We start from the raw sequence: 23,921 nt of genomic DNA on the forward strand, positions 1-23,921 counted from the left end.
CCTTCATCATTTCACGCATTGCAGCGAGTTGTGAATGATTTCACTTCATTTCCTGTGTATTTAAATTGAAAACAGCTCTAATGGAAACAAGGGAGAGAAATAATCTTGAACAAATCATGTTGCTGTAAATAATTAATAACTTCTGTTTTGCCCTGCTCAACCTCCTGATGAAACCAGGTCAGATGAGCCTTACCTAGAGGGTTTGATTTTATTTATTTATTTATTTATTTATTTTGCACCTTGCAGTTGAAACTGGGCTTCAATACGATCCCTGTCCTCTACTGGTCTTCCAGGCTTTCAATCCTGGAGCCAGTGTTTTCTAGTTTCTACTGCTGACAGTCTTGATGTTTAGTCTCATAACAATTTCATGCTTTATTGTGTTTAATATTCAAATTATATTGCAATTTTTTAAATGTTAAAATTCAGCCTATTATTAATAACAGGTGGACAGGTCACTATGGTAGCATCTTGCCAATCACAAGGTCCCCACGCTCTAAACGGAGGGTGCCTCTTCCCATTGCTTTGGGTGTTGAAAGAAGAACATTTTACCAGGCCTAAATCTTCATGTTAGTCCCAAACATTTGATCCTGACCGGCCTTTAATTGGACCAAACGGGAGCGTTGAATTTCCATGCAGACCTATTAAACATACATACAGTTTATAGCAGTGTCGGAATTCTTCAAATGCAATCAAATATTACTCCAGCGCTTTCATGGGTTCCCTCAACCATGTTTTTTTTCCTTTTAAAAAAAAAAAATTATTCCAGAACAAAAGCGATTTTTGAGATGACTAACAAAAGTGTGTTTGTGCCTGCACCACTTGGACTCCACTGTAGATAAGCTAGACAAATGCAGTCTATTTTCCGAAGAGCTTTAAGCTTTAAAAGATGAGATATTCCACTCTTTCTCTGTAAAGTTTGAGTCCTCTCACACCAACGCTGAGCTTTAACTAAAAGGACTGCAGTTGACCTTAGCAGAGTGCTCTCAAGTCTTTCTCCCGGGTACCTCACCCTGGGATTCAGACTCATTACTCTGCTACTCATGTCATGTAGGGACTTGAGAGAAACGTGCTCTTGCTCCTCTGGCTCTTGACCTCGTCTTTAACACCTGCAATTTTTCTTTCTCTAATCACAGTGGAAGGTGGCTTTACTGTGTGGTTTTGTGTGTGCTCTATGAAGACCACTTTCGTGCAATTGCGAACGAAATACATTTTAGGCAAATCCGTGTTGACTCAGAAGAATATTGTTGCCTGGGTTGGGGTGCTTGGACTGCTGGTCGAGAGTGAGTCAAACCAACACTGAAAGTAAAGTAAATCATGAGATGTAGCTTTGAATAAGTTTGACTCCTACTTTCTGTCTTCTGTGGCGGTTGAAACATACATTCTGATCACTAATTAATCTAGTGCCATCATTTCTAAATTATGGGCAACACATAAGGATGTCTTCAACGCACAGGAGTCGGGTTTCCATCAGTGAATCTTAGAAAAGCAGTAAATGCTCAAAATGTGAGATGGCCACTCATAAATCAAGTAAGCTCTTAAACAGAGGTGACTGACCAGCTGTCTCTGGCACCATCGTCTTCACCAGTATCCCCAAACGTCAGTTTTGTGTCCCAACAGCATCCATTACAATTGCATATTCCCCACCTGAGGCTGAATCCCCAAGACCTTCCGCCATTTTTGTCTTCTACTCTGTTTGTGGTGGTAGTACACAGCTTATTTTATCTGCTCTAAACCAACTGACGGAGTCATTTGTTGTCCGTCTGTTGGCTGAGGTATAGCAACCGCTGAGAAAGAGACCATGAAATTCTGTTGCAAATCTGAATCATGGGTCAAATGATAAATGAACTAAAACAAATTTTGACAACTCAGCAACAGCTGAAACGTCTTTTAACTTCATCTTGGAACTAAATGGTATCTGGCCTCTCATGTTCACCTTAGTGATGAGAGAATCAATGCTGTGTGTGAAACCATTGCTGACGTCTAACCATCTCTCACACACACAGCGTACGTCGAATAAAAAAAATGTCAATGGCTGTTTTCAGTCTTGGAAATATAACATGGGTCTTCCTCAGTGGAGGAATATGCTCCAGGAGTTGGATGTTGTTGCACATGTCAAGTGATTTCAGTCAGAGAAATCCGGACTACGATCAGCTAGAGAGAGTGTGTCCATCCATCATAGAGACACGTAGCTGACAGAGTGGATGGATGGACAGTTCGAAGCTGGTGGCAGCGAAAGGGTCACCATGGCAACCACGTGTTTACGTCTGCCTCCCCGCTACCCGCAGCTGTGGCATGGAGAGCCAGTTTCCATGACAACAGCCCAGGTACCCCCCCTCCGCCACCCCCAAACTAACTGGCGACGAGGTCGTTGAGCTCTCTGTGTGTGTGTGTGTGTGTGTGTGTGTGTGTGTGTGTGTGTGTGTGTGTGTGTGTGTGTGAGTGAGTGTGTGAGACTGTCACTCATTGAGATGATTCCTCATACCTGTGTGAGAAACCTGAGAGAAGCTCATATTTAACAGCAGCTCTGGGAAAAAAAAAACCAACACATGCACCTGCTCCCCATCTTTCATCCGTCAGCTATACGTTGATGAGGCTTGCACACATTTCCTGTGGACAAAAATACTCCCGCCGCATGGGAATTTGCATGTAGACACAAACACACGCACACGTCACTCAGTCATTCCACTTTGCTCTGACCCTGACATGCGAGTCCCTCCACAGTGAGAGTGATGTGCTCTCAGGTTTCTAAATGGTCAAGAGTGTAAGAGCAGGCTTCAGTCAGTTTTAGAACCCTTATCATTCTGCTTTGCTGTCATAGGGGGTTTGTTGGTGGTGGAGGGGGGGGGGGGGGTCTGTGAAAAGCCATAGATGTTGCAGTAGGCCTCTGAAGAATGTCAGGGTGCATTTTCATGGGCCACGATCTGAGCGCAGCCTTTCTAATTCAGAATTCCACTTATGGTAATGAGCCGGCGTTGCCTTGTTCTCAGAAACACTCACTTCCTTTGCCAAGTGTAATAATGCTCTCCAGTTTGTAGTGTTGACAACAGTATGGAGACATCCTGCATGGATGGTGTTCAGACACCTACACCACATACAGATGGTTAGTGCCCACTAACAGTCACGCAAAAGAAGGCAGGACGTGCAACAGATGGCCGACCATGCGGCACAAGAGATTATATATGAAACACAGCTGGTGGCCGATAGCCACAACCTTCCGCTTCTGATTCACTTGCATCGGTTGATTTTGAAGAGGCAGCTCATTCTGTCACTTGGGAATTGATGTGGGAAGTCTGGGTGACATTGCTGAAAAATCTAGCATGGTAAAATGTTTCCTTTCGGTTGTATTCATAGTTATTTATAATTGTCATAAAGACCAGGAGGAAAAAGTTGTCAGATCTCATGGCTGACTGTTGATTGTCCTTAATAAAAAACAAAACAAAATTAAAGCTGCAAGCAGCGTTGTTAGGGCCTGAGCCCCCGCGCGGCCTACGGCCGCGTCCTTGACACCGGCCCGAATCCAACGGTGTAATCGGCAAATCCCTAGGCCTTGTAGTTTAGGAGATACGAGCCTCAGTGCGCTGCACAGTGTGAGTGCAGAGCTGAGAGCCGGCCCTTTAAGAGCCCCTCCCTTCTCTGCTCGCTCTCTGCCATCTCTGTCAGAGTGGAGAGCAGAGGAGGATTTGGCAGTTTAACTGACAAACACAGTCATAACTCTGCATATGTTGGTCAAAAGTGTAATGTAAAGACATCAGTTCGTAGAGTTTTTTCTCAGGAATTCAATGGTGTGTTTTCTGAAGGTGTGAGTGTTTTCATTTAGAAGCGACAAGTGTTTGTTTGAGAGTATGTACATGAGGGCAGAGAAGTGCCAATTGTGGTTTCCATGACTACAGTAAACAAATCTCTGCCATCTCTGGCAGAGCTGAGAGCAGAGCTGCCAGCTGGCCCATTAAGAACCCCTCCCCCGCTGCACTTTCTTTGATCTGTGCTAGAGTGGAGAGAGTGGAGGATGAAGAGAAATGTAGTGTGTAAAAGCTGAATAACTCGGCCTACGTTGGTGGAAAGTAACACAAAATACCATATTTTTGTAGGGATTTTTGTCAGGAATACAGTGATATGTTTTTAAAAGCTGTGCGATGTATGGTATAGACGTGAGAAGCATTTGTTCGAGAGTATGTACCATGAGAGGACACGGCCTCCCCATTGACTTCCATTGTAAGCGTAAAACGTGTCTCCCCCACTTTGAGGGCTTATAAAATCCAAACCGAGCGCGTAGTATATTAGCCTTTAAAGATTTTTGAAGAGCACAGTTGGGAGAGTAATGTGTGAAAGTTTGGAAGCCCTGGCATTTACGGTTTAGGAGGAGATAGATTTTGTTCGGGGAGTAAAAAAAGTCCTGATTTTGACAGTTTTGTCCAATTTGTGGACATTCTGTTGGAGATAGGTGAGGGGTCAGAGTGTAAGAATTGTTCGTCTTGATGAGACGAGTCCAACGGTGTTGGTCCCATGTCTGTGGGAGTTTTGTGTGAGGAGTTATAGCGCGCGAAATTAAAAAAAATTATCTTTTTTTTGTGTGGCTCCCTAGGTGGCGCTATAGACTTTAGTGGCGTTTTTGTTTTTGATTAGTGAATGTTGAGACATACCGAACGATTGTGCCAAATTTCAGCGAATTTCATGCATGTTCAGGGGGTCAAATTAGATTATGCGCGTTATGCGCATTATGCGCATTATGCGCATATAGCGCGCACTCATTGAGAGCAAGAACAGTATAATACCAGGTTTTGAATGGGTGTGTATGTGAAAACTGGCTCCGGGCCGTCTGGCCCAGTTGCCTCATGGGTGTTGGGGGGGCCTGGGACACTGTTTAGTGTGTGTTTTTAGTGTTTTTAGTGCTGCTAATGTGTTGCTCTGCCGAGCAAACATAATAGGGTCTTCGCCAGAAGTACCTTCTGGCTCAGGCCCTAACAAAATGTTTGGGTTTGCCCCAAACTTGAGTCTGTCTCGATACGAATCCTAGCAGCTCATGGAACATTGGTAAGTCTGCAGGTTGTTTCGCCTGCCATCTAAAAAGTGTGTAAATATGAAACTATATTCCTGAATTCCATAAAGAAAGAAATACATGCAACCTGACTGTGTTGTGCAGTCACATTTGACACGTGTTGCCTGTATGTGTTACCCCCCAAGTCGTCTGCCTTCATGGCGTGTTGTGGCACGCTGCTCAATGTCTACTGGAGCATTTACACAACTATTCGGGCTGATGGATTGGATCATATTTCTAAAGTTTATCTCCAGTATCTGATTTGGGTCAGTTTCGGGCCAATACTGATAACAAGTATCTGATCGGCACGTCCCAATTTTTTTTTATTAACATTATCTCTGTCTGTATTTCCTGATACCACAGTATCTTGATGGTTGCTTTACATTCTTGTGTTCAAATTTGTTAAACCTTGGCTCTTCCTAAATTTTGTTTTAAAATGGAGGTCAACATTATAAGATCCGCCAACCACAGCAATCTAGTGGTCCTGCAGGCTTCAGAAATAGTCTCCAGCTGAGAGTCACATGCGGCTCTGTTGGATTTTGACTTTGTCTTCTGTGAGACTCCATTGCCGTCAGCGTACAGGGCTGCTAATCTGATCTGTTGGAGTGCTAAGATGAGTTATATCAATCTTTACATCAAGAAGAGACGTCATCTTTCACTGCATGATGAAAATGGAGGCAAGCTGAACCATGACTCAATCAGTTTACTGTGGTCCCAAAATTGGATCTTAGTAAATGACTCAGTGTAATTCACACATGCAGTGAGCGTATTTGTATGCACATTAAACTTGTCTTCAAGCTTCAATTAGCTTTCTTCTAGAGGAATAAATCCCGTGTCTCCCTGCAGGCTTGCTGAAGCAACTTTCTTAGCCTGACTGGATTACAGTGAAGCACTCAGTGACTGAATCGGACCAGTGCCTGAACAACCTTTATGGTTGTGCTTTATGTTTTATTACTGCATGTGGAAATCCTGAGCACCACCTCTCATGCTTGCAGACTCGCTATTGGCCGGTTCTTATTATCTCTGTTCACAGGGTCAAAAAGGAAGTTTTTATCTTATCATACGACTGTCTAGTGAATGAAATTTTCTACACGCTATCTTTTTGTTTTTAAGCCAGCCTAAGAAAATGGAATGTACAGTTTACAGCCTTTATTATTTTTTGTGTGTGTGTATCCTACATAATAAAACATTGTTGTGGTGAACTGAAAGGGGGAAAAAAAAGAACAAAGCAGATTTTAAGGAAATAAATTTATTTTATGAGTATAGAACAATGCATCAAATCCTGGAAATTGTTGCTATGATTTGAATAATTAGTTGAATTTTCACAGTTTGGATGTTTTTGCACTGCTGTGCAGTTATTAAAATGCTGTTACAGTTGATGAACATCATCCAGCTGATTAATGCAGCTGAGTGCTTTTTCTCGTGGAGGCTTGATTGGCCTGGTCTCTCTTGAAACAGATACGTCATTTTGATCGACTGGGCTTCAGATAATTGTTTGTCTGTCAAGTGTTGCATGCTTTATATGTGCTTTCTCAGTACATCTGAACCTCTTGTTTTTCTTCCGTCCCCGTGGACAACTTGCTCGAGTTGTTTGTCAAAGCAAACTATAAACAACGTGCTTTGTTGACAGAACAGCCTGAGCTGAATTGTCGTATCCCAGCTGACCTTGGAGAGTTACTCCATATCAGTGCGTGTTTATTGTTGCAACAGCAGCTTTAGGTATTGTTCTCTTGTTGTTTTTTTCTGATCGAACTGATTTTTTTTGTAGCTTATGCCCTCCGTAGTGCAGGGACGTGCAGAAGACTGAGCGATGCAGAACAGTTTCATGATAAAATGTTCGTATCAGTCGACACTGATCATTACAGTTACCTTTCTCTCAAGTGTAAACACTCACTGTTGATGGTTATTACTGGTGAGAGTTCGGGATTGCCAGTATAATAGACAATATTGCGATATAATAGATGAATTAATAAGTGGAATCATGAGCCTTTAAGGAAGATATTTCTCATAATTCTGACTAAAAATCCCATTGTACTTTAATATTTATTTTTTTCCTTTGATTAGCACGAGTTGGCTTCTGACTCATAGGCAAAGAGGTGAAAAAGATTCATAACTTAGCAATGTGAGATGAGGTCTATGGCTACGCGCATGGGACAGCAGTGTGGGAGGAGTTTAGGGAAGCTAGCCGGTACCTTCTGTCCAGAGAGTGGATCCTTCTCAAAAATCCGTCTTTGTTAACGTGTGTATCGGCAGCACATCCCCTCCCTTGGTGTTTGTTGGTGGGATTTCTTTATGTCTCTTGTGATGTGACACTGTAATTGTGCTCCCCTGTTGTTTCACTTGGCTTCGACAACTTTAGCTAAATCTTTGTCTTTGTCTTCACTTGTCTGGGCCTTCACTAGCGTCCATTCATCAGAAGTCTCTCTGTGCTGTCAGGTGTGGAGTCAGATTGATCGTCTTGCCGCAGGATGCAGCGACTTTAACTCTGTAAGATTTGCACAGCGCATCTTTCTGTTGATCGTCGCCGTACTGGAATCGCCATATAACTGTTGGTGAGCTCTTTTTCACCACCAGTCCATTGTCTGCTTGCTTTTCATGCTTCTGCTTATAAGTCAATCTGCAGTCTGCACGCCTGATAGTCATGTGACTGCACACACACACACACACACACACACACACACACACACACACACACCATCCAACCAGCAGAATCAACACAATTGGAGAAGTTGTAAGTTTACAGATCCTCAAGCGCCCATTTATTTAAATTAAATTGTGAATTGTGGCCTTTTGTGCAGTTATGTAATTGCACAAACTCACATCACATTGCTATTAGCTTAATAGTGGGACACAGTTTTTAACTTTTTTTTTTTAATGGTAAGAACATGACAGTTGCTTTTTACGATACAGTCGTAAATGGTGGAAGAGATTGAAAGCGCTTTCACTTCAGGATGCAACCTCTTTTATGGATTCTCAACAAAGAACACGATTCTGCTGCTCATCTGATAACATCAACCTGAGCTAGCTCCAAATAAGTGGACTTTTTTTTTTTTTTGGTCTTTAAAAATCAAGTGTTTTTCATTAGCGAGCACTCCATTAGCGTGAATTTGTGTGTTTGCCGAGGGAATGTGGAGACTGGAGAGATTTATGGATGTAGTTAATTGTGTAATGTAATTTGAACACAACAACAAACTGTAACTTGATGTAAACAGCGTTGTCTCATCCTACGTCTAGTTTGAAATCATATTGATATTTCTCAGTAAGTGGTTATTCCAACCAGGCCTGGAAGCCTGGTGCAACTTGGTTCAGTTTGACATTTAAAGTTTTCAGATAGAATATTAATGTGAAGCTGCTGAAAGATGAGAGAACATCTTCAGATATGCGACATCTGCAACTTCAACACAACAAAGCCGTCACACAATCCTAGCTAGCTGAAATTTTAGCCTAAGTTGTAATCAGCTGGTACGGTGTGAAACCCTTTTGCAACACACTTGCAAGTTGTCTGAAACTCAGTTGCAAAGTTCTCAACATTTTAAAACTAGTTTCCCACAACAGCCATCGAAAACACTGATAATCCATCAGAGGATGATGACGTCGCTCTTATTTGAATCAAAGGGAGAATGTTCTCACCAGCAGAGTAGCCAGTCCTTTCTTTTCCATTCGGGGCCCCTAAATCTGATAGTCCGCAAGTCCACTCATTCTCAATGACAACTTCTGGGTTCAGTATTTTGCCTGAGTACGTCAAAAATGTCAGCGTGAGTGAGCTTCTGCTTTATCTGTTATAGTCCTCTATCGATGAATTGTCCCATTCAGATGTGCTGTAGCCTCCCGGGGAGATACTCCGTGTATTACACCAAGTTAGACTTCGTAAATGGGTTTGTGGAAATGAGTCTTACAGTTGGTTGTGTTTGGTCCTCACTATCAGCAAGTATTAATACACAAGTGGGCCCTTTCCTGTTCTCCGGGACAGACATGAAAAAAGGAGCAAGTCAGTGCAGGAAGAAAAAGCGACAGCACACGTCTGATTTGATATTCGCTATTCGGTTGGCTCACCCAAAATCATGCAAGATGTAAATAGGTTTATAGTTAATCAAGCTAGCTCATTTTTGTTAAACTATCACGCTAAATCTGTGGATTATTTGCAGCCTGTAACTCGTTCTGTGAACGTTTCCGCCTGTAAAGCAGCTCTTAGAGGCCAAGGGTCCATCCGCAGCTGTCAGATTGTTACTAACACACCTCTTGCCATTCAGAACTGCAGCATCCTGGTTCATAGGCTTGTTGTCCTCAACATGCCCTTCACATGCCTCTGTTCCTCTGGACACAGTCATTCACTATTGACTTGTTTGAAATATTGATCATTTGGTTCTTACTCTGTATTTAACCTGCATTTGTAGTTGAAGTGGTGACATCTTTCATTCTCTTAGAAGATCTCATGGTTCAGCCCGACGATTCTCACTTTTGTGTCCAGAAATTTGTTTGTTTGTTTTTTAATGTAAGTTGGTGAAAGATGGCGATCAGTTCACAGTTCCTCCGTCAGAAGTGCCAGTTTCCTGTGGTTTACATGCTGTATTTGTGTGGCATTGAAAACAAGGCCATAACAGCAGATTTGTTTTGGGATGCCTTAGGGTATTTGAGATGAGTTGGCAGGTTGTTTCAATGATATGATTCTCGTCAGGGAGAGCGTATGACCTGCTGGAGCAAGATTCCAGCATGCTGTTTAATTTCTGCTTCCTGGGATGTGGCGAAGTAGAGAAAATATCCCTGCAAGAATCAATCAGATTGCACGATATCATTCCTTTATGATGCAGGCTTCACGGTACTGATACTCTCCTTCGTTCTCTGAGGCAGCTTCATCAAGTCGTAGTTGGAAACTACAGTCTTTAGTCCATTCAGCCTGATCCATTCAACAATGAGCAGACTGAGATAAAGGAATTTCACAGTGCTTGTCAGCTTTAGGATGTGAGTAAATAAATCGCAATGGCTTTATTTTGGTTATGCATTTATGTAACAATCACGACAATTTGTGTGACAATACAATTGTTGAAAGAACAAGAAACAACACATTTCCCTCAGTCAACAGCAGGATTGCAGTCCAGTGCCATCCAAAAACGAATCCAAAACATTTGACCAGCCCTTGATTATTTCACAATTTAATAAATTCACACTATGATCCTCCACTATGTCATTTTGCAAGGTGTTGCACAATTGTAACTCATTTGTATTTTACATTGGTTCTAACTTTTCAAGGATGCACGACCCTCATGAACGATACTTTTCTTCTCTTAATTAAAATGAAATGTTGGATGTTTTATGTTCAATTTTAAAGTATTAGCTGTGCAGGAATCCTGTAATTAAATGATGGTTAGGTTTGCAGTCACCAACTTTAATTAATATTCAAATAGCTCTTTATCATCATTGTCATTTATTAGGTCTTTCTCTTTTAATAATGTAAAATCCATATGAGGCACACATATACGCTGGACAATAGAACTCTGTTGTTGTAATAAAAGATGCCAGGTAAAACCACAGCTGTACTAAGTAACAGAATCCACATTTCATCATAAAAATGAAAAATGCAATAAATTAAACTAGAAATGAACTTAACAGTAACGATAAAAATGACATTGTAGATTAAAAATGTGAGCAGCAGCAAATCCAAACCACAGCGTAGCAACTAGAGCCAATCGCGGGTGCACATCAGTCAACCAGTCATCCACAACTGGGCCAAGTCGACCTTGTCAAAGTAAAATTATTCTACCTTTTTAAAATTTGACTTCCAGAGTTAGTTTATCTGGCATGTCTGACTAACCAAGCACTTCTGTAGGTCTAGTCATGAAATTGCGTGCATCTCCACCAACCGCAGCTGTATTTTCTAGAATTAATGAGGAACACGTCATTTCAGCTGTTTTTTACAGGCTTCCTTTGTAAATGTTTTGATAGTGTTAGTTCAAATACATGCAAGGGTTTTTTCTTTCTTCTCGCAGTTGAAGGAAAAGTTTTTATTGTACCTGAGTGATGTGTGTGCTGGCAGTCAGGGTGAATATCAATAGGCAGTTTGAGAATATGAAATAAAGTGACACTTGACTGCAAAAGAAAACTTGAAACATTTTTTTATTGACATCTATTTATTCATATGGAATGCCCCCCTGACCCACTCTTGGCAGAGGGCACTGTACAATACTAGTGTAGATGTTTGCAGCCTGCCTGAGAGGACTTAAATGTTGCCATCCTTCTTTAAAGAAAGCGCAGCGAGGCCCAGAGGTGGCCCGTTGATGCTTAGCAGTGTGCTTTGTGACAGATGGTTCCCCCTGCAGCCTGTTTCCCACGTCTGTCTTCGCCTACAAATAGAGACAATAACAGAAATGTTCAGAAAATTAAGAGAAAACAAAGAGTGTCACACTCCGGGTATTTGATTTAGTACTTTTCTACTCATCTTATCACTCAAAGTACTTCACAACACATTTACCTTCACAAACACATTCAAACACTGATGGTGGAGGCTGCTGTGCAAGGCACCAATCAAATCAGAAATAATTCATTATTTACTGATAGAATTCAATTCGTTCAAAGGCGTCTACGAAAAAAGACTAATGCTGTCTTTGCGTTCTTTGGTAAATATCCTTAAAACCACAAGTAATCCAGAGGCAGCCAGCCTGAACAGTCTGCAAGGTTGGTAATGGTTTACGAGAGCTGGGATATAAGCCATACACTGATTTACGCACGGTTAATTGTATTTTGAAGTTAATTTTCCCGATACTTCGAGCCAATGAAGTGATTTGAAAACTGGCATTATATGCTGTTGAGCTCACTTGGTTCTTGCTACAACCCTGGCAGCAGTATTCTGGATCACACAGACCAGTTGCTGTAATCCTGTCTGTTTCTCAAGATTGTGTTGTGACAGTTAGTCCTGAATCTTTGATATTTTAAGGTTGTGGAAGTCAGATTAGGTTCCTGGCTTGATATGAATTCAGGTTTTTATCTTACAGTTATGCATAATGGCAAGAATTCTAGCTCAAATGGCTACTTTCTGATGACTGTTGAGATGAGACCAGAAGGTGCTTAACACACAGCAGCGTACAACCTGAAAACTAAGAGTATAGAGGTGCGAGGGGATGGCTGTTGCACTATGATAATACCAAAGTAGCCTTGAGAGAGGCCAAGAAATAACAGCTCCTCAACAGGCAGGTGAGCAGAGACCTGGCAGCCTCCCTGCAGGGTGAACCTGGCGAGAATGATGTGAAGCTAAATAGGAACTAACCTACAGGCAACGATAAAAAAGAGTCGGCTGCATTTCTTAAGCGAGGTTCAGAAAAGAACATGTATGGTAAACACAGTGTACGGCGTGATTTTGATGTACTGCTCAGTAATTAAACATCCTCTCTGCCCTCTTGTAGCTGCTAGCAGCTGAGTGTCTTCTTAGTGTGACTGAGTAGTTATAAAATGCTGCATATTTAACAAATACTAATCTTACAGGCTTATTTCAAGCACTAAATGTTGTATTTCTGTTAGATTAAAAACAAACAATGGTGGGTTCGGTGGCAAACTGTGTAATCTATGTTGAATGTTGACTTCTAAAGCTGGATTTAGAGTTGTGTGTCGGGGCCACGCCATGGTCTAATCACATGACCAATACAGATTGTACCACAGCAATTATACAGCTAAAATGGTGGTTCACAGCAGGACTTTTATCGATTGCCACTGTCTAAAGATACTCCATGTCCTTCCAACAGAGCCAGTTGAAACGGAGCAAATAGTTTTTGGAGTCGCACTGAATAAATATCTAACAACCGTACAACATTTACTGAAGCAAATACAGTATGAAGCCAAAACAAGCTCAGACCCGAGGAGGAGAGGATGTGGAAATTAGCCTGTGGAAGTGAGTAGGAGGAAATCCTACAAGCTGGAGCGGTCCCAGTATTTGTGGTCTGCGCTGACGTGGAGAGTAGTTACATATCCGTGGAGGTGCACGTATGTGGTGACGTGTACCTACGGTATTGGTCATAGTGTCCAGTTGATGCTCAACTACTGTATGAATCAAACTTGAGGAGGATCTACAGGCTGTTCCGAGATACAAAATAAAGGGAATCGACACACTTTTATTTATATAACTGCATTCATCCACAGAGCAGTGTACAAATTGGTAAAGTGCACCAGAGTAATACAGGAAGACGGCATTAGAATTGCATAATTGAGACAATTAAAAAGGTAACAAAACGGAATGCAAAACTCACGTAAATTCATAAATGATACATCAGGAAGAAAATTACTTTTCACTGAACAGCGATTAAAGAAAGAAGTTGATTATTTAACAAGAAAGCTGCAGTAAGGTAGACTGACTGTAATTAATTAATGAGTGGGAACAGTGTGACAGTGATAAACACATTCAATGTGTGACCCACTTTCAGATGTTCACTGGTCTCCTGAAGCACACGCCACCTCCGGCCTCCGCTGCAGCAGCCTCCTCCTCTGCCTCGGACCAAAACAGCAACGCACAAACTACAGTCTCCACAATCCCACGGGGACACCTGGTCGTGGGCCCCAAGGACCAACTCCGCCTCCTCACCCCTGTGGGCAGCACGGCTATGTCCAATCACTGCACCATGGCTGGGACCCATGCCGCTAAGCACTCTGGCGGAGCCCCCCGCCCTCCCTCTTCTCTGAGCGAGGAGGATGATGGAGGAGGCGGAGGAAGGGTAAAGAAGAAACGAAAGAAAAAGGACAAGCGAGAACGGGAAGGCGGGGAGGGGGAGCAAAGGGAAAGCATACCAAAGAAACGGAGGGAGGAGAGGGAGGCGACACTGGTCACACTGCGGAAGAGCAAGGATCCCAAGGAAGGCAAGCAGCGCAAGGAGCGCAGAACCAAGGGGAGGGAGGGCAATACAGACACTCGTACAGGGCTTAAGAATGTGGTGGGCCGGAAAGCAGCGGGTGCTGCGTTGGCCCCCGGGCCTGCTGAGGTGCCCGTCAAGGTGCCTGGCAAAAGAGGAAGGAAACCGAAGGTCAAAATCTTACCTCCTGTGCCCACAAATCAAGGTATGCTCACAGTGGCTGAGGTGGCTTGTTTGAGTGTGTGTGTGGCACGTGTAGTGTGTGTGTGGACAGATGGTGTATTAGTGATATTTGTCAAGTGCTCTGGCTTTGTTTTGTTTGTATTATTAATGAAGTACAAATAACTAATTCTGTTTTGATTTGTTTTTAATGATTTGATGACTGTAATTAAAGGGAATACATCCTTTAATGTGGGATGTATTGGCAGGAGGAATCACTGCAGTGTGTTTTATGAGCTCCAGTGTCATCAGTTCACAGAGGCTACATTTAATAATCTGATCTTATCTTGACTTTTCAAAGCTTTAACATCGTTTGGTATTGTAAATGACACGATTAACCTTGTTGGGATGAATTAATCTTAAAGTCATGGGATTGATTGATTTAATTAAGGCTGACTGCTGACGTGTGTGTGAAAGTAGAATGTCTTCAAAGATGAAAACTGTTTTTTGGGTTTTGTTTTTTTTTAGTGTCCAGTATTTGTCAATGTTGGAGAATGCTACTGAGAACTGAAATGATGCTGAGTTGAGTTTGCGTAATGTTGCTAATAAGTTTTATCACATCGTTTAGACGCTTCAATTAAATGGTCTTACCTGTGCAAATATCACAGCAAATAGTTTTGCATGGCGAGACATTTATGGCCACTTTTAGAGCAGAAAATTCAGTTACAAACTAGATATCAGTGTGACTTGTGCGGTGCTCCCACACAGGTTTGTTAGCCTTTGGTCATTCTTAGTCAGTTTAATGGAAAATGTTAGAAATAATAAGGCTCAGGTCAGAAAGACTGTTCTTGTTTTCCTAAACAGCACTCCCTCCTGCCCCAGGACTCCCCACTAAGGCCCAAGGATTGGTCCAGGTCATCCAGGGCCACAGTAGGAACCACGGCCAGGCCAACACTAAGACCCCAGCTCCCTCAGCACCGAAACAGAGGGGCCGCAAACCCAGGTAAGATTTTCTGCCCTGCAAGTAATGTGGAGGAGAGCAGATCCCCACGGGGATCAATAAAGTGTTCTGATTCTGACTCTGAAAGAAGGAAACGAGTTAAGATGCACTCGGTGAAAGAGGCTGTGTTCGAAAAGCCCTTGAAGGGTTTGCTGATGGAGTGGCGGGAGAAAGGCAGCTGTTTACTTGTCATTTCCAACAAATTACGTCGTGCTTCTCCCTACAACTCTCTAACAAATATATTCCTTGGAGGCACTATTTTTTTCTTTGTCTTCTTTTTTTTTTGTTGCTTTATTGGAAAGTGAGAAAGGATGGGAAAGGTTGTTTTTCTTAATCCTTCACCTTGGACAAAATAGATGCTAATGGCTTGGACTTGCAGGAAGAATTTGCTATGATTGAATTAAATCGTTAAGAATAAGCAAAGCTGATACAGAGTTATGATAATATTACATTGATTTAAAGGCATAAAAGACATTGGACACTGATATGAGAGTAGAAGTGTGTTCCCAATGGAAGTAGAGACATTACGTGTACTTTTACGTTTGAAAGAGAGACACTGAAAATAATGAGTGAACAGCCAAAAAGAGACGAGGTATGAGTCATTGGTGGGAGCAAAAGAAAGGACACAGCAGACGGATGTGAGATGGAGAAAAGAAATATAAAAAACAGACGCTCCTGCAAGTACAACGGGAGACAGAGAGGCTGTAGAGAAAAGAGAAGAGGATCACAGCTGTCAAGAGAAACACCAAAAGAACAATATTGATATTTACATGTGAGATCAGACTGAAGTCTTGTGGTGTGAAGGGACCAGAGACGTGGAATATTTAGCAGAAAACCACAAAAGCCGCTGAGAGCGAGCTAAAGATGGCGCTACGCCTACTGGATGGTGCATTGGCTTGTAGCAACGGCAGACACTTGCTGGGCATTAGACAATAAAACTTTATTTATAACTCGTCCCCTGCCTGAGTTGTAAAACGTGCAAGTCATACTGATTCTGTGACTTCGTTGATAGTGACTTCATTCACTATTTTTGTTTGTTATTTGATGACTCACATGTGCAAGCAGCTGATAGCAACAGTCGATCACACAAATGTCTCTGACACTTGGGTTGGGGGATGTCCATCAAATTAGCATATGATGGTGTCCAAATTAGAAACATCCGTGATGGACAGTGACACTGGTGTAGTCGCCACCGTGTTTGGCTCCGTTCTACCAGCAACCTCCAGCTGTCTCAGGCCAGAAAACTGTCCAACGAAGGGACTCGCATCTCTGCCTGGTCAACATTCATCCCTGTGCTGGTATTCAACAGTCTCTCTTACTACACCTTCTGTCCTTGACTTAACTGTGTTAAAATGTTAGTTTAAACCAGATAAAATGAGGAAGCCGAGCTAAAAACAATAGCCATGATTATCTTTATTGAAAGATGCACACTAACAGTGAGCTGCAGAAAAGAAACACGGCTGCGGATGTAGCTGAGCCCCTAATCGAAAAGGTTTCATGAGAAAATGATGACGGGACACAGAGACATAACGTCAGTTCAGTGACCAGCAGGTGCAGCTTCCCACAAGTCAAACGTGAACAAAGCCCCTGTCTTAAGGTGCCTGTGAGGGGAAGGGACACAATCCTCCAGTACAGAAGGCTTCCAGATCACGTTGTTATGACCGTAGAGGTCTCAGCGGCGATGACTGTCCTCCGTCATCGGCTATCAGTCCAACCCTATCTGAGAACTGGCCCTCTGCAATCTTGTAGAATAAACACCAAGCTCCAGCATCTGGACTGAAAGTTCAAGTGTGATTGAAATATTAAAAACCCAGTGAAATCTGTTAGTATGTCTGTGGTCTCCCACATTTTTAGAATCAGGGAGCACCAGGTAGAATACAACTTAGATTAAAAAAAAAAAAAAACAAACCAAAACAGAACTAAACTTGGAAACCATGGCTTTTAATAAGTCAAGAATCCCAGCAGTTGCAGGTCTGTTTACCAAGGGGAAGGTTGAGCAGGGCTGCCAGGGAATGGGCATAAAGCTAATGAGGGTGCATTAGTTGGAGACTGCAAATTAGCAACTGCGCTTACTTTATTCAGTTGAATTATTTGTTATTCTGTAGCATCATGTGAATGAGTAGTGCCACGAGTAGATCTACATTTGCAGACCTCCTCTCTCCCTCTCCTTCTCCCTGGATGTAATCTGGCATCGCAGTCTCATGAATGTGCTCGAACGCGAGATGAATGTGCAGCAGAGTGGAAGCATGAATAAAACTTGTGCTTTTCATTTGCAATGGCGAATATTGTTTTGAACGTTATATATTTCTGGGACGTTTAGCTCGACAGATTAGCTCTTTAAATATCAGTGTGGGCTATAAGAGTTTGTAGCATGTCAAAAAGATATGTTCTGCCATTACATGGATTCAGTGATGACTTGAGTAAAGGACAAATAAAAAATAAAAGACTAACTGGTGTTTACAAAGTCTGCGTTTGACCGCAATTGGCTCCGTTAGCTTGGGGGTCAAAGCATCTTGATCCAATTCCTCCCCAAACTGCCCTCCTCACTCAGCTGTGCCAGATTATCAATGGAAAATCTAAGTTGTAGAATCCTTGCAGGCTTTCCTCCTGCTGTCTGGCTTTAGAAACTCTGGAGTAGTAAACACTGATTCAAGGGTGGATGGATGACATTGGGTGACCTCTGTGACTGCACAGTTCTGATGTTCATGTGTCACCTCAGTGATGCTGGATATTTTGGTTTTTGATGAATGCTTTGATACAGACGGAGGGGTCGTGACCTCCCTAGCAGCGACAGAGCAGAAACGCTACACTTCCTGTTCCATTCTAACTCAAGCCGAACGAGCAGGCTGGGGTTCATTTCACTGTCGGAAATTTCGCGATTGCGTGTGACACGTGTGACGGTTGTCGAGCTGCTAATGACGCGGATTCCTCCCTCAGAGATCCTGGTGCTTTGCCGGTTGAGAAGAAGAAGAAAGCAAAGAGGAGAAACCAGGAGCTGGCTGTCCAGGAGGGGGCGGAGAGCGATGACACTACCTCAATGTCAGCCCTCAACATGGGTGGGGAGGACAGCCAAGACCCTCTGGATAACGCGGTGAGTCAGTAGGAGGACCCTTTGGACTTCGACCCAGCGGGTTAATTTGATGGACATGGTTAGAGCTGCACAATAGGAAAGAAATGAACTTTATACTATGATTTTTATTAGTCAAACGGTGCAACGGCGTTTGCACTTCTGAAGTGACAGCAGCTCTGGAGATTTGATAGAATGAAGACATCACGGTATCCTGATACATGTGATAGCTGATAAACTTGTCACAATTTTACAAGAACCTAGAATAGCCACAGAGATATTGAAATATGTACATTTTAGCCAGTTTAATCCCAGTTTTAGAATTGTATTCTTAGACTGCTTTCCTTGTAATACCTTTTATTTCTGGTTTTAATTATTTTAACATATTACATCCTTTTGATATTAATTTTCCTTTCTTTTACTATTCATTATTTTTATTCATTTCATCCTTTTTCTTCTAAACTGTTTTTGGGTTGTTGTTTTTTTTTTTTTTTAGCTTTTCCTCTTTTAGATACTGTTGCTTTGACATTCTTTTAGTTTAGTCTTGTTTTTAGTCACATTCTTAATTTAATTTATTGAAGTAATGTACTTCCTCAACGTTTCCGCAGTTCCTGTTTTCAGTCCAGGAAGGCGTGTGTGTGTGTGTGTGTGCGTGTGTGTTTTTTTAATACATTGATTTGTTTGTATTTATATGAAGATTGCTTTACTAAGAAAGTTTGACTGGTCGATCTATGCTGAAGCTCTCGGCAGTGTTGGGAATGATGTTCCTGAGCACTTCATCGTGTCCTCTCATCAAGAGTCTCAGCTGCATGTTTAGTTGAGAAGATTTTGTTGTTTCCTTTGTTGTTTCCTCACTTTCGTCAACATCCAAAACTAGTCTGAGTGGCAGGAAATTAGATTGTTCATGATATTTATTTAGGTGTGTCCTTCATTCATGCTTTTCACATTTCCTGTCCTCCTTCCTGTTTGTTCTGTCTTCTCCTTGTTCCTGTCATGGTTGTATTTATTGACACTTTTCCTTTTCCATTCTTCTTTTGTTTTCAGTCGTCACTTTCTGCTCGTTCGCCGTCGTGCTTCTCTTTTCCACGCTCCGTCATCTCCCCTTCCCTCACTCCCTCCTGGTGTGCTTCCTCTTTAATTAATCAACATCTTTTTACGCTATTATCTCTTTTACCTCTGTAGTGCTTTCCTTCCTCTGTTGGTCTTAATTACTCATCTTTCCTGTCTTATCTCACCTTCCACTCTTAACTTTTCTCCTTCCTCCTCTCCAGAAACGGCGTTCAGGTCGTCAGGTCAAACGGAGAAAGTATAACGAGGATTTGGACTTCAAGGTGGTAGACGACGATGGGGAGACGATCGCCGTCCTCGGAACCGGCCGCATCTCAGCGCTCAATGCGACTGCGCTGGCGTGGCAGGCTGAGGTGAGCAAGAACAAGACTTTGATCTTTTATTTTTCTTTTCTTCTTTCATATCTTCCTTACTTCCCTTTTTATTTTTACTTTGGGAGATTCAGCAAATGTCTTTGATGTGTAAGGTGAAGGTCACATGACCAGAGGAGAACTCCTCAGGTTCATGAAAACCTGGAGAAGTCTCGGAAAATTTTGGAAAATAGTGATTTAAAAGTCTCAAAAACCTTTTGAAAATTAAATGAACCCAGAGAAGTTTGAGGAAACCTCATGAATACTAAATAAATACATAGAAACTTTCTTCATGAATACCTGTGTTTGAGTATTCTGTGTGGGGTTCGCCTCAGATCGACTGGCAGGAATGTGTTTTAGTTCATGTTGATGTACTTAAACATGTTTATGCTGTATCACACCATGTAGTTGATTTATAATAATTTCAGTTAAATATATGCTGGTAAATTTTGATATAGGATTCGGTTTATTGTTCCATGAGTAACCAGATTGTCAGAGAATGTTTGGCCATAGAAATTTTCCTCACAGACATGGAAAAGTTATGAAAAATTAATGGGAATTCATTAGTAAAAATGTGACGGGGAAGTTTCTGTTCAGATGTAAACCACTGTGGCGCTGCTCGTCGACAAACTCTCAGAGGTGACCTTTGGTCTCTGTGTCCTTTCTCAGGAGCCACCTGAGGACGAGGCCAACATCATTGAGAAAATTCTGTCCGTCAGAACAGCCAAGAAAGAGGTAAAGAAAGAAGCGCACAGACATGCGCACCCACCTCAGGCGTTCCATGAATGAGCTGGGCTTTAGATGTAGTATTGTCCTCATTCTCCTCTTCCGCTCTCACTCTTCATGAACTCATCCGTCTCCCTAGACATCATCATCATCAGAGGACCAAGCAGAGGAGACCGAGGAGTTTTATGTCAAATACAGAAATTTGTGAGTATCTCCTTATTCATACGTATTTGTACTTACAGGAATAAATGTAATATGATGAAAAAATGGATATAACAAGCGCCTATTTGATCAGATTGTAGTACACAGTAAAGATGCACTTGACAGCTGGCAAGTATAATTCAAGATTTTCTTTTGAGTTGACAACGTAGCCAGGTGTTTTCATGATAGAGGAAAAGCCACCGTGCAGATGTGCGAACTTGGAGGTGTCAAAGCCCCCCTCGTGATTGATGAGGTCATTTAAAGTAACATTATGCAGTACTTTAAGCTTAAAATAACACTTGCAACATCATTTGGATGGTACACTGACTTGTGACACGGTGCCGCTACCATCCCCCCTCCAAGCTCTGAACATACGGCCTCAGTCGTTCATTCGAATTCTCTCAGGAGCAAATTTTTTCTTTAGCTTTACTGGACTTTTCTTAGCCCTGAATTTAGTCCTCCAGACACTAAACAAAGTCTGATGGCTATTTGTCACTCCTTGCTTCCGGTGTGAAAGACTAAATTGAGGATTTAATAAAAAAAAAAAACTCTTATTATTCCCTTTTGTCTTCTTTTTCTCTTTAGTCTTGTCACAAAAATCCCCACGCTAACTGAGGTGAATGTGCTGATTTGTAATTCCCAGCTTGTGCCAGTAGAGGTCACTGCTCTTAAGCAGAACCACATGGCTTCGCTGCCAGTGGTGTCTTGACATTGTGCGAGGCGGTTAGTCGATGGTTCTACGACTTTTATTTTTGTCATGGAAGTCTTTAGTGCAGACCAGTGCTGGGTTGGCTGTGGTTTACTCCCAGGGGGAAGTGGAGTGCTTCTGAGCAGTCGTCGTTAAAGAAGAACAGTTTTTCATCCTCTTGACCGGGCTTTGTTTTCAGGGCCATTCAGGGGATCTCTGGAGACCTTTCCGCAGCGTTCAAGTACTTTGTCTTTCAGAAAGATCCTACACAGATATAAAGTCCTTATTATGATTGTAATTTACTCCCAGAGGTGGTGAATAAAACATCGTGAGCTCAGCTGTGAAATCCCAACATTTCCATGACTATATTTAGAATAATATTTTTGCAAATGATACATTTACAGAGTCGTGCCCAAGTCGAACAGTTACGCATGCAAAGGTAATTATTGTCATGCTGTATTATCACCTGCATAAGCTGTTTCTCACTGCATGGTGAAGTATTTTTCACCGAGAAATGTAGTGACATTCATTTTTGTCCATTTATAGATTGTGGTTTATGGATTAAATCTGCCATGTAATACTGTTACCATAGTAACAACATTTGTCCTGCCGCCCCCCCACAGATTATTGATTAGGGAATTGTTTGTCAGTGAATAGTTCAGAGCGATGCATCCTCTTTCTCTGCATTCTGTAAGATGATGATCATCGTCTAAGGACACATTAGGACCCAGCTGTGTCGCACACATCACACGCATCCAGACACGATGGCACCTGCTTGTTTTGTCATGTAGCGCTTTTTTTTTTTTTTTTTTTTTTGGTTAAGGCCTTAATTATGAATGATTTTACTCTAAATAATGGCTTTAACCACTTCGCTTCGTTTGAGCCTCCCAATCATTGATTTAAGGGCTTGGACCGATGAGGAAATAAAAGGCTCCATTTTTAGCCAAGACCCCCTGTGTGGAAAATAACATGCATTCTAATCCAATTGAGGTTCATCATCGTGTTAGGTCTGTGCGACAAGTTTGATTCAGTCAGGTTCAATTCTAATATTCAACTGACATGCCAACACTTCTGAACTCATTTTGAGAGAAATTCGATCCGCTGTTTGTTTTTTAGCGCTGATATAGACAGCTAAACAATTATATCACAATCTCTGTATTCAGACTTATCGGTTATACACGACCACAGTCAGGAATTTGATAGCAGTAGAATGTCTCCCCCTAATTGACTCATCTTCTTACACAACAGCCTTAAAGGTTTTTATTATTGCTGCATGATTAATTAAATGACAAAGCCACGTCAGGCCGTGAAATTACACAACTGCAGAAATCTGGCCATTATCATTAATTGTGTATAATAATATGTAATAATAGTAATCCTTCACTTTTGTAGAAGATTTCTTTTAATGGACATCAATTTGATATTTAGTAAAACACTGTTATGCTGCGAGCAGCACTGCACAAATGTTTTGTATTTCTAAAAATTGTAGTTTATGTCTGCTTGCTTGAGTTAAAAAAATAAACAATTATCAGTCATTCCTGCCTATTTTCTTGATAACCAAGCAACTAGATTATTATTTTATTGCAGTATTGCACACAGCACCTGCAATATGACCTTTTCATCAAATCGTGCAGCGCTAGTTATTACTGATTCTTTGGGTATTTTTTTTATCAAATTCTGCTGCACATATGAGCAAAAAAGATGAATTTACTCTGTGTGTCACTGCAGTTCCTACCTGCACTGCAAATGGGCCACTCTGGAGGAGCTAGAGAAAGATCCCAGAATCCACCAGAAGATAAAACGCTTCAGGACCAAACGGGCCCAGATGAAACACCTATTTACTGAGGTACCAGTCGGCATCTTCTCCTGTTTACTGTCCTCATTTACCACCAGGTCTGGATGGAAGGCTCAACGTCGCTCCCGTGAGTCGCACTTGACAAATGTATGTTTTATAATCTATCACCGGATGCTGCTACGCGATGCAGCTAACCAGTTCGTCGATGAATTGTTTAGTCTATGAAAACATCTAAAAAGTTTGAGGGGAAAAAAGCACGTCACTGTTTCCCAGAAATCAGAGTGACGTATTCAAATAGTTTTGAACAAAAACAACAACAACAACAAAAAAAGGTGAATCCTGACATGTAAGAGTCGAGAACTAGATTTCCTTTTGCTCGGCAATAAAAGGCTAAAATGTTTAATAAATTATGAAAAAATTTGCAAATAAATTCTCTTTAAGACAGTTAATCGATCAAAGTTTTTGCTGCTTTAGGGGGATAATTAACAGATAATTGCAGGTGTCAATGTGTGATTAAACATACTGTACCTACAATTCCTCAGATTATGGCTTTCTCAAAGAGGTCTTGATGAATTCTCTCTTTTCCTTTTCTCCAGCCTGACGAGGACTTATTCAACCCCGACTACGTGGAGGTGGACCGAGTGCTGGAGGTGGCTGTTACTACAGACACAGAGACGGGAGAGGTAGGTTGCACGTAAACAGAGCTCCTCTACTGTATGTGTTGGTACTCTCTTGATCCTGTGGCACAGACACACACACACATAGTGTTTGTCTGTCTGCGTGATGTCGTAGGAGGTTACCCATTACCTCGTTAAGTGGTGCAGTCTTTCATACGAGGAGGCGACGTGGGAGCTGCAGGAGGACTTGGATCCGGAGAAGATCAAAGAGTTTGAGGAGATCCAGAAGCTACCGCCAGACCTCAGACATGTCGTAAGTAGCAACATAATAACACACACAAGTACAACTGAAGAGAACAATTTGGCAGTGTGATGCAATGCTGTGAC

At 41.9% G+C, this 23,921-nt stretch overlaps 1 protein-coding gene across 8 annotated transcripts in view; it reads left to right on the forward strand.

Annotated features, from left to right (window-relative positions):
• chd6 (chromodomain helicase DNA binding protein 6) overlaps nt 1–23,921 on the forward strand; it is an 84,087-nt gene that overhangs the window by 27,694 nt on the left and 32,472 nt on the right. For 6 of the 8 annotated variants that reach the window (XM_086200281.1, XM_086200282.1, XM_086200280.1 and 3 more), the window contains exons 3-11: nt 13,441–14,068; nt 14,887–15,025; nt 17,960–18,113; nt 19,361–19,510; nt 20,177–20,242; nt 20,373–20,437; nt 22,851–22,968; nt 23,514–23,600; nt 23,710–23,847. In XM_086200281.1, coding sequence (XP_086056407.1) covers nt 13,441–14,068; nt 14,887–15,025; nt 17,960–18,113; nt 19,361–19,510; nt 20,177–20,242; nt 20,373–20,437; nt 22,851–22,968; nt 23,514–23,600; nt 23,710–23,847 — 1,545 coding nt within the window. The remainder of the gene's footprint in view (nt 1–13,440; nt 14,069–14,886; nt 15,026–17,959; nt 18,114–19,360; nt 19,511–20,176; nt 20,243–20,372; nt 20,438–22,850; nt 22,969–23,513; nt 23,601–23,709; nt 23,848–23,921) is intronic. The other 2 variants (XM_086200283.1, XM_086200287.1) reach the window with 1 other exon arrangement.

Source organism: Aulostomus chinensis, chromosome 3 (genome assembly GCF_037954235.1).
Source record: "Aulostomus chinensis isolate RoL2024-O1b breed Wild chromosome 3, RoL_Achi_v1.0, whole genome shotgun sequence".
Taxonomy (NCBI): domain Eukaryota; kingdom Metazoa; phylum Chordata; class Actinopteri; order Syngnathiformes; family Aulostomidae; genus Aulostomus; species Aulostomus chinensis.